Source organism: Dipodomys ordii, unplaced genomic scaffold, assembly GCF_000151885.1.
Source record: "Dipodomys ordii isolate 6190 unplaced genomic scaffold, Dord_2.0 Scaffold88, whole genome shotgun sequence".
Lineage (NCBI taxonomy): Eukaryota > Metazoa > Chordata > Mammalia > Rodentia > Heteromyidae > Dipodomys > Dipodomys ordii.
The window spans coordinates 3,960,758-3,971,253 of NW_012267304.1; the positions used below are offsets into that span (position 1 = coordinate 3,960,758).

At 34.9% G+C, this 10,496-nt stretch overlaps 1 protein-coding gene across 3 annotated transcripts in view; it reads left to right on the plus strand.

The window, feature by feature from the left end:
* The window catches only part of Col4a5 (collagen, type IV, alpha 5), a 206,710-nt gene that overhangs the window by 102,310 nt on the left and 93,904 nt on the right, over positions 1–10,496 (plus strand). For all 3 annotated transcript variants that reach the window (XM_013025877.1, XM_013025879.1, XM_013025878.1), the window contains exons 7-16: positions 763–816; positions 1,141–1,167; positions 3,374–3,454; positions 4,784–4,846; positions 7,287–7,322; positions 7,407–7,448; positions 7,617–7,709; positions 9,080–9,133; positions 9,232–9,288; positions 9,510–9,554. In XM_013025877.1, the coding sequence (XP_012881331.1) occupies positions 763–816; positions 1,141–1,167; positions 3,374–3,454; positions 4,784–4,846; positions 7,287–7,322; positions 7,407–7,448; positions 7,617–7,709; positions 9,080–9,133; positions 9,232–9,288; positions 9,510–9,554 (552 nt within the window). The remainder of the gene's footprint in view (positions 1–762; positions 817–1,140; positions 1,168–3,373; positions 3,455–4,783; positions 4,847–7,286; positions 7,323–7,406; positions 7,449–7,616; positions 7,710–9,079; positions 9,134–9,231; positions 9,289–9,509; positions 9,555–10,496) is intronic.

Consider the following 10,496-nt stretch of genomic DNA (forward strand, 5'->3'; position numbering starts at 1 on the left):
AGTGCTTAGAATGTATAATGACCTACAATTACTACAACTTTGTTTTTTTTTTTTTGTCGGTCATGGGGCTTGAACTCTGGGCCTGGGTGCTGTCCCTGCGCTCTTCAGCTCAAGGCGAGTGAGCGCTCTACCACTTGAGCTACAGTGCCACTTCCTGTTTTCTAGTGGTTTATTGGAGATAGGAGTCTCACTGTCTTTCCTGCCTGGGCTGGCTTTGAACAACGATCCTCAGATCTCAGCCTCCTGAGTAGCTAGGATTACAGGTGTGAACCACCGGCGCCCGGCTTACTACAACTATTGCTATTGTCCAGTTGGTGATATTAATGGCCTTCTTTCTTACCACCTCTATTTTACAAAACTATTTGAAGTAGTTTACTCTAAAAGCAAAATGCAATAGGACACTTAATATAAGAATCTATTTAAGACATGTGAAGGAAATTGGAGCAAATCATTAACAATAGTTAATGTGATAGAAATCTGTAGTGTGACGGTCTCAAGATGGAATTTGTCAAAAGAAAATGACTAAAGTAAAAAAATATTTTTTTATTACTGATTGGGGTAGATACATAGGGATAAAAATATTTTACTAGATTGAATTCATGTGGATAGTTGATATAAAAATTGGAAAGTGAAAGTGAACTTTTGGAATTTTGGAATGTTTTAAAATGACTTTTGCAAAAAATTTATCAATAAGTCACTGTTTGTTAGCAAAGTTCTTCTGTTTCTTGTTCCTTCATGCTCTTTCTTTTTAACTATTTCTAGGGAGAACGTGGATTTCCAGGCAGTCCCGGTTTTCCTGGCTTACAGGGACCTCCAGTAAGTTCTAAAATTTGAGATTATAATGGACCCAGAACTTAACAGAGAAGAGGTTATAGAGAATATGCTCAATGCATTCATATGGAACAAAGCCATATATATTTTAAAGTAGAAAACAAGAAGAAATTTTAAAAGATGTTGGTAAGATATCTCCTGAGCAAAATTTGGTATTGTTTAATAAATAGCATCTCTAAGCTATTCAAGATATATCATATTCATGAAAGACCCAACAGTAATTTATTTTTTATATTCTATTTAGAAAGTGTGTATATGTTTGCTTACTCTCTTCTCATTTATATAAAATAATCTCTTTTTTAATAATAGGGACCTCCTGGTATCCCAGGTATGAAGGTAAGCATTTCATATTTACAAAGTAAATGATCTGAATACAATATTTGGAAAGTCTGCATCTTCAGGAATTGTGCAGATGCATGTGTAGAAGTTCTCTTTAAATACCTTGTTCTGTTCTTACAGTTCTAAGTACATACTGTATACTGATGTACTTGAAAAAGTATCAGACTCAATTTATGACAACTTAGTCCTTCCTATCTTATCACCCACCCTTGGCTAGAGTTGGACACCTGCTAGCTCTAGAAATATTCTTTTCCCTTGGCTGTTATACTCTTCTTTTTTTTTTTGCCGGTCATAGGACTTGAACTCAGAGCCTGGATGTTGTCCCTGACCTTTTGTGCTCAAGGCTAGCACTATTGGTACTACAGTTCCACTTCTGTTTTGCTGGTGGTTAATTGGAGATGAGTCCATTGAACTTTGCCTGGGCTGGCTTTGAACCATGATATTCAGAGCTTAGCCTCCTGAGTTGCTAGGATTACAGGCATGAACCACTGGCATCCGGCCACTCTCCTGATTTTTCATCTACATTCTAATTATACTAAAGTCTTTGATGCATATTATTCCTCTCTTCCCCTCTCCTCCCTTCTCCTCCCTCTCCGTTCTCCCTCCTCCCCTCTCCTCTCTTTCTTTCCCCTCTCTTCTCTCCTTTCCTCACCTGCAGGACTTAGTCCTGACCCTTTTTTCTCCTTCATCTGTAACAATATTATCTATAGTGTGGAATGCTATGTAATTACTAAATGCCTACATTTGTTTCCAAATCAGACTTTTTGTCTGAGTTCAACATGTACATGTTCAACTTCTTGCCTGACATCACCAGTCAGATATCTCCCAGACAGTTAAATTAATATATTCCAAGCTAACCTGCCCCCCAATAAATCTACTCCCTCCTCTAGCGCCCCATATATAAAGTTTGTATTGGTGTATATTATGTATATGTTTGCACAAAGTCTGAGGTTTAGTGTTTGTTTCTTGTACTCTTTTACATTCTTGTTCCATTCTGTCATTGAATATAATTGAGTTTGCCTATAAGAAAGTATTTTAAATTTATTCACTTTCTCTCTCCACTGACACTAAACTAGCCATAAGATTTCCTCTTAACTACAGTAACCACTTTACTAGTCTCTTTTTTTTCTGCTGCTATTCTCCTTGCCCCAGCCTGATTTATTTTCAACCAACCAGGAATGATGTTTGAAAGTATAAATCAATAATTTAATCTCTTTGTGTAGAAACGTTCAAGGGCTTCCCACCGTGTGTCTAAAATAAAGTCTGCTTTCTTTTCCATGACTTGGAAGACCTTCATGTTCTAGTCCCTGCACCTAATTTATAGCCTTATCTCAAACTGCTTTTTCCTTGGCTCACTGATCACACAGTCTGCATGCAGTCATTAGTTTTATTTTATTTTATTTTATTGTTTCTGTGGTTCAGAGGATCAAACGCAGGACTTCATGCATACTAGACAAGCATTCTACCACTAAGGTCCATCTGCAGTCCTCAATTCAGTTATATGAATATGCCAATTTCCTTGCTTATCTTCTAGTTTGAGACCTGAATGTTCCTTTCACAGATTGCTCTATTTTGACTACTCAAGATAATTTTATTTACTCTTTCATTACCACTCACTTGTTCCTTGTAATTTCCTTCATAACACCTGACAGAACATGTTGCTATCTTATTTGTTTAAATATTATGGTCTGAATTTCCTTTTCATATTGTTTGCCCAATGAAAACAGAGGCTTTATTTACTTCATTCAGAGCTTAAGATAGTTCTTGCAGAAATACTTATGTGTAAAACATTTTTTAATATAGGAGTTCGTGAAGTTACCACAGACTTAATAAATACCCTGGCTACTTTCTAATTTTTTTTTTTTGAGTCCGGTCGTGGGCCTGAACTCTGGGCCTGGGCACTGTCCCTCAGCTCTTCAGCTCAAGGCTAGCACTCTACCACTTGAGCCACAGTGCCACTTCTGGCTTTTTTCTTTTTGCTTATGTGGTGCTGAGGAATCGAACCCAGGGCCTCATGCATGCAAGGCAAGCGCTCTACCACTGAGCCACCTTCCCAGCCCTACTTTCTAATTTTTAAAGATAGTTTTTTTCATTAAATTGCTGAGATAACCTAATCTTTCATATACTTTATGTGTTGAATTTAGTTCTTGCCAATTCTTTATGTACAATAAATGTTGTGACTTTCATTGGTGATTTCTTTTAGGGGGAACCAGGGAGTATCATCATGTCATCACTGCCAGGACCAAAGGGGAGCCCAGGATATCCAGGTCGTCCTGGGATACAAGTAAGCATCCAGAGATTTTGTTGTTTACAATGTGATTATATAATAACATCATAACCTTTATCTTATTCATAGAAATTATCATCTCATGTTTTCTAGACATTCATGAACCTTCACATAAAAACAATACTTGATAAGAAATATACTCATTACCTTGCTCATGTAATTGTAATCTCTCGGTATGGTATTTTCACAATTAAAAAAACATTAATGTTAAAAAAAATAAGAGCAATTAGAGCCAGGGAGTATTTTAATATGTTCTATTGGGGTTCTTTTAATTTTCTGTCCAGAATCCATGGATGTATTTGTTTTGGAAATTAGCAGCAGAAAAAGTTTCTCTAGTCTTATTTTTATGCTGTGGGAAGCAATGAATTCCTTATAACCATCAAATGTAATCCTAAGAAAAAGATTATGTTAATGTATAGTAGCATGCCTAAACACACTAGTAACTTTTTATTTATTTATTTTTTGAAACAGAATTTCACTCTGTAGCACAGGCTACCTGCCTCCTGCATGTTGGGATTGTAAGCATGTATACCTCATTTAGCTATGACTTTTGATTATTTATAGATGAGGAAGACAATTTCTTGGGACTTATAATTCATGATAATCAACATAAACAAAAATCAAGACATTCTGCTTTTAAAAAAATTAATGTAATATTTATGTAATTTTCTCAATCTCATTTTGTTCTATTAGGTATATTGAGATTTATTCTTGTTTGTAGTTCACTCTATTTTTATCCTCATATAAATTTCTACTTGTGAACATAGTAGAGTTTATTTCATTATAAAATTATCTCATCTTTATACCTATGCGTAGAATAAGGTTTGCAAGGAAGGCAAATTTTCAACTTTTAAGTTCACCTAATTATATTCCATAATACTTGCATCATTCCCTTACTACTTATTCCAGTCATTCTCTTTCCCTCATTGTCTTTTGTCTTATTTGTTCTAAAATTAGAGAGGCCATCTTGAAAGGAGTATAGTTTCAGTTCCTATTTCTAGCAAGATTGGAATAATAAATGCCCACTTTTATTTCTTTATTTTGTGAATTTTCTTATATATTTATCTACCATTCTAAAATACAAGCTTTCTGAAATCTTTATCCAGTCTGCTTAGTTAAATTCCTTTATAATAAATTTGTGAATTATTTGTGTATATTTAAAAATTCTGCTCATAGTAATACAGAATTATAGAATAAAATTCTGGCAATATCTTAAGTTTAAATTTCCTCCACTTAGTTTTTTGTAAGATATAATTATAAGTTTCATTTTCGTATTTTTTGGTTTTGTTTTATTTTTCATTCTTTTTACTATTCCCTTTATAACAGGGCCCAGCTGGCCCCATGGGCATACCAGGGCCAATTGGCCCCCCAGGACCACCAGGTTTGATGGTAAGCTTCTTCTGGAATTTTATTTCTCCTCTTTTCCTTTGAGTTCTTTTTAAAAATATTAATATAATGAATTTTTGGCAGTCTTAACCATAATTATATTAATGATGTTGCAGTACTGAGCTTTGAACTTAGGGCTTTGTACTTGCTAAGCAGTTGCTCTCCTGATAAACCATACCTCTAGCCCTATTTTTTTACTAGTCATTTTTAAGATGTTGTCTCACTTTTTACCTATTTTTGGCTCCCTGATGTAGTTGCAATGATAGGCATGTCCCAGCATCTTTCTGTTGAGATAGAATCTCATGGAGGTTTCTGCCTGGGCTGGCCTCAAATGGATCTCAGCCTCCCATGATGCTGGAATGACAGGTACATGCTACCAGGTTTTTGAGAAAGGGCTCTTAGTGTATGCTCAGACTGGCCTTGGTCTTCAAGCAGTTATTTTTCCCAAAAAGTTAGGGTTACAGGCATTATCCATTGCTGCTCAGCTGTGTTAAGGGTACTTTTATGTTATGTTGAATAGCACACATTTGTAATAAATCTTCATCCCACAGATGGAAAAATGAGATATGTAGAATGAGTATTTTAAAATATATAAAAAGTGGGTGCTAGAGGTGTACCTCAGTTGTGAAATGCTTGTATAGCAAGTGAAGCCCTGAGTTCAATTTCCAGTACCACACAAAAAGTGTTTTGCTTTCTTGTGGTGGTAGACATCAAACCCAATACCTTTGATGAACCATTCCCGAATCCCTAAAATAGAGTAATTTGTTGGTTGCCTTTTGATTTGTCAGTATTGAAGTCACTTCTAGTCATCTCAGTAAATCTGATAAGACCATTCTGTCATGAAATCATCTAGCTACTTAATCAAACATGTTTCGTTCTTTTTTTGGGGGGGGGGGTCCGGTCGTGGGGCCTGAACTCTGGGCCTGGGCGCTGTCCTTCAGCTCTTCACCCAAAAACAAAACTCTGCCACTTGAGCCACAGTGCCACTTCCGGCTTTTTTTTCTTTTTGCTTATGTGGTGCTGGGGAATCGAACCCAGGGCCTCATGCATTGCAAGGCAAGCGCTCTACCACTGAGCCATCTTCCCAGCTCCCATGTTTCTTTCTTTAGATTTGAGTTTTTGTTTACAGTGCTAAGACAAAATAGAATTTGTAAAAGATATATACATAGAAACTTTATAAATGTATATATGTATGTATGTATCTATCTATCTATCTATTATCTATATCTCTAATCACTCTGCAATGGGATCATAGATTTGTGTGCCTCAAAAGAGAAGGAAAAGCCTTCTAATGATCTTCTAATATATTTTTATTTGTGACACTTGGTTCTTTACTCTTGAATGAAGGCAATAGAATTTAATTAATCCTAGAAAAATCTGCCAGCAAAACTGTGATTTCTGCTTTTATGACACTTCTTGGAAACGGATTAAAAACTCATTTGTTTAGTTTGCTTTAGTTGTAGACATTCTGCAAAGCAGGAAATTGGACCATGTTACTTTTTCTTAACTCTCCTGTTAGAATATTGGTATTCCTTGGGAATGTTGTCAATAATTTGAATTTTCTTAACTTTTCTTCACATATCCAAATCACTCCACAATTAACCCATTTTCAACAGGTGAAGCAAAGACGTAGGATTGACACCAAGATGCAATATGGAAATAGATAGGTTGAGATGGAGGCAATGTACATAAGCAAGCAAATGTCTAATTTTTCAAACCTTGAAAAATTCTCAAAAACACCAATGGATTGTATAATAACAAAACTGGGTTAATAAATAACCAGATGCAGTTTAGAACTAGAGGTTTTGCTGTAGAATATTTGCTTTATCCATAATTCTGATAAGAGCAATATGGTATGTGTGTTGAAGGTAAAATTAAATTGCATTGATTTTACTTTGGTATTCTTCCTCTCCTCTACCAATCCTTTCTATCCCTGACCACTATCTCCCTGGCAACACACATTTCACATTCATCTAATTTGTTTTTCTTAATTGAAATGTGTATTTCATGAAAAAGCAACGACAGAATAAAAAACAAATAATTTTGATATTGCAAGCTACTAATAAGTGCTTTATGACTGAGTTACATCCCTAGCCCTGAAAGTATTATTTTGAAGAGATCTTTTGGTTTAATTTTTTTTGTCAGTCGTGGAGCTTGAACTCTGGGCCTGTGTACTGTCTATCAGCTCTTCAGCTCAAGACAAGTGCTCTACCACTTGAGCCATAGCACCACTTCTGGTTTTCTCGTTTTCTAATTGGAGATAGGAGTCTCATAAACTTTCTTGCCCAGGCTGGTTTTGAACTACAATCCTCAGATCTCAGTCTCCTGAGAAGCTAGGATTACAGGTGTGAGACACCGGTGGCCAGCTTCAGTTTTAATTTTTATGAAAAGAGATAACATTTTAAATAAACTTATAGAATATATTTTTCCCTTTTCTTCTTAGGGCCCTCCTGGCCCACCAGGACTGCCAGGACCAAAGGTAATTTTCTTTTTATATACCTTTTATTTAGTGTGGATTGTTTCTTATTGTAATGATGTTTCAAACAGAAACTTCTTTCTCCAGGGGAATATGGGTTTAAACTTCCAGGGACCCAAAGGTGAAAAGGTGAGTAGAGAAAAAGAGTTGATTATTCAAACCCTCAGCTTTCTCCTTTCATAGTCACTTGAACTGTGATTTTCTTTTCCTTGCTTCTTGAAAATGATAATTTACCTGTTTTATTATTGTCTTTGTAGATTGTGAAATAGTCACTGTCTTATTCTGTCTTGAAAACAGGGTGAGCAAGGTCTTCAGGGGCCACCTGGGCCACCTGGGCAGATCAGTGAGCAGAAAAGACCAATTGATGTAGAGTTTCAAAAAGGAGATCAGGTGAGTAAATAGGGAAGAAATCAGTAAAATCTTTTTATGGATGTGTTAATTAACTAGAGTTAGTCCTTTCACAACATGCATGTATTTTACTTCTTTTTTTCTCCTTTGTTGCTGTTTTTAATTTCTGTACTTTTATCTTGTATATAAGTTTATCTGTTTAGGGAGGGTAAGGGGGAGCACTGAAATGGTGGGATGAAGGGTAAACAAACACAAGAGTGATAGTCTCTAGACACTATGTTGAAAATGAACTATACAAGTTGTGGAGGAGAAAAACTGGGAGAAAACAAGGGAAGAGGTGGCACTGTTCAAAAAGCAATCTACTCATTATCTAACATAATTATAACCCCTCTGTATATTATCTTTACAATAATAATAAAAAACAGCACATTTGACATCTTCAATATATGTTTCTGTTTGTCATCTGTAACTTGATAAAGCTGGAAAAAATTTTAAAAAGCTGAAAAGTTTCATATGAGATACATTATAAACTGAAATGTAGTTATATATAAGGATATTTTTTTAAATAACAAGGATTTGAGATAGTTAAAAATTTGAATTATCTTTCAGGATATATTTATTTAACATGAAATTCACTAATTTAAAGTACACAATTCATTTTTATATGTTCATAGTATAGTGAAACTGTTAACACACTAATTTTAAATGATTTTCATCAGAATTCTCAAAAAATTCCATATATATTACTTGTCAGTTCCTATTTCTCTCAAAACTAGTCTCCACCAGCTATATGGATTAAATCATTTTGTCAAATATTTTGAAAGACCAAAATTTCTTTTTTTTTTTTTGGTCGGTCATGGGGCTTGAACTCTGGGTCTGAGCGCTGTCCCTCAGCTCTTCAGCTCAAGGCGAGCACTCTACCACTTGAGCTACAGCGCCACTTCCAGACCAAAATTTCTTAAGTGTTATCATGTTACTCTAGAAGTAACTAAAATGGCTGTAGGTTCTTTTTTATGGTACAACAGCTTGAACTCAAAGCATAGAGCTTGCTTAGTTGACTTGCTCGTGGCTAATGCTTTATCACTTGAGTCATGCCTCTAGCCATGCTTTTTCTGGCTAATGGAAGATGGGATTTTGTACAATTTTCTGTTAAGGCTGGCTTTGAATTGTAGTCCTCTGGATCTTGGCCTCTGAGTAGCTAAGATTATAAATGTGAGCCACCTTTACCCAGCTGATTGTGTGTGTGTGTGTGTGTGTAGCAGATATCAACTTTGAGTTATAAACATTCTATCTTGATTATAATACTTGAGTGTGCAGTTTAGTTTGTTAAATGTTCTTAGCTCCTATAGTTAGAGTAAGACTGTGTATTCCATTATTAAAACATTGTTTTCCTTTACTCTACAACTGAACAGGGAGATCCTGGTGACCCAGGACCACCTGGACCTCCGGGGATGTGTGGCCCTCCTGTAAGCACCTAAAATTCTTTAGCATCATTTAACATAAACTTGTATTGACTCACAGTATCCCCTGAACCAATATGAAACTACTTGTTTTATGTGTACAGGGCCCTCCTGGTGGTGTGAAAGGTGAGAAGGGTGAGCAAGGAGAGCCAGGCAAACGAGTAAGTGCTACAACTAATATTCTATACAAAAATTCCAAATAGGTGTATATATGTATGTATCCTTCCTAATTTTTAAAAGTTTGATAATATCACTACTATAATATGTAATATTGACATCTAAAAGGTTTATTATTTGTATGCTCTGAGGCAGGAAAAATCCTTAATCTCATACTTCCAAGTAACAAATTTATGTTCTTCTACCATTTCTTTGTATTCTATAGGGTAAACCAGGCAAAGATGGAGAGAATGGTCAACCAGGAATTCCAGTGAGTAGCTAAGTCTCTTTCCTCTTACTCAATGTAAAATCGTTGGGAATGGTGGTATAGTTTAATTAATTAAAATAAATTAATTAATTTAAATTGATGGAAAGTATATTCTGGTTGTTTTCTTTTTTACTATTGCACAGTAATTGTACAAAGGGCTACATTGTGATATTTCCATACATGCATATAATGACTTTGATCAAATTTATCTTTTATTCTTTCTTATTCCCTTCCCAGTCTTTGAACAATTTTGTACTATGTGTTCATATTATATTTTGTCTTATTGCTGAATAGTATTTGCTTATTTGGATTTATCAAGTTGTTTAATCATATACCCATTAAAGGATATTTTGATTTTTTTCTGAATTTTGGTAATTATGACTAAAACTTCTATGAACATTCACAATTTTTCTGTAAAAAAGACTTTGACAGATATTTCTAATTACTAAAGATATGAACGATAAAAATATACAAGTCCAGGAACATTATTTCCAGCTGCTTTGATATCAATGTGTATCCAAAATAAGCATTAAACAAGGCTTTTAGGAAGAGAGAAAATTTGATGAAATTTGTAGCAATTCCAAAGGAAAGGGGTAATTCTTACCAAGAGAGGAAGATAGAAGTTGGTTTCAGGTTGATTTTTATTAAACCAGTATGGTTTATATGGTAGCATATAAAATAAGAAGAAACAAATATGCCCATAGTTTTTTGCTTCTTTTCAAACAACTAGGTTTGGTTTTGTTTTTCAGGAAACTATGATAGTCAAACTGTTGCCTCTGATTATTTTCAACAATTATCTAGGGTGTTTCTGTTTGTTTTGGGAGAGGCCAAAACAGGTTTAAAAAATCATTTTTTTTAAATTTTATTTTATTTTATTTGTGAACATACTGTACAGAGGGGTTACAATTGCATGGGCAGGATAATGCGTACATTTCTTACCAAGCA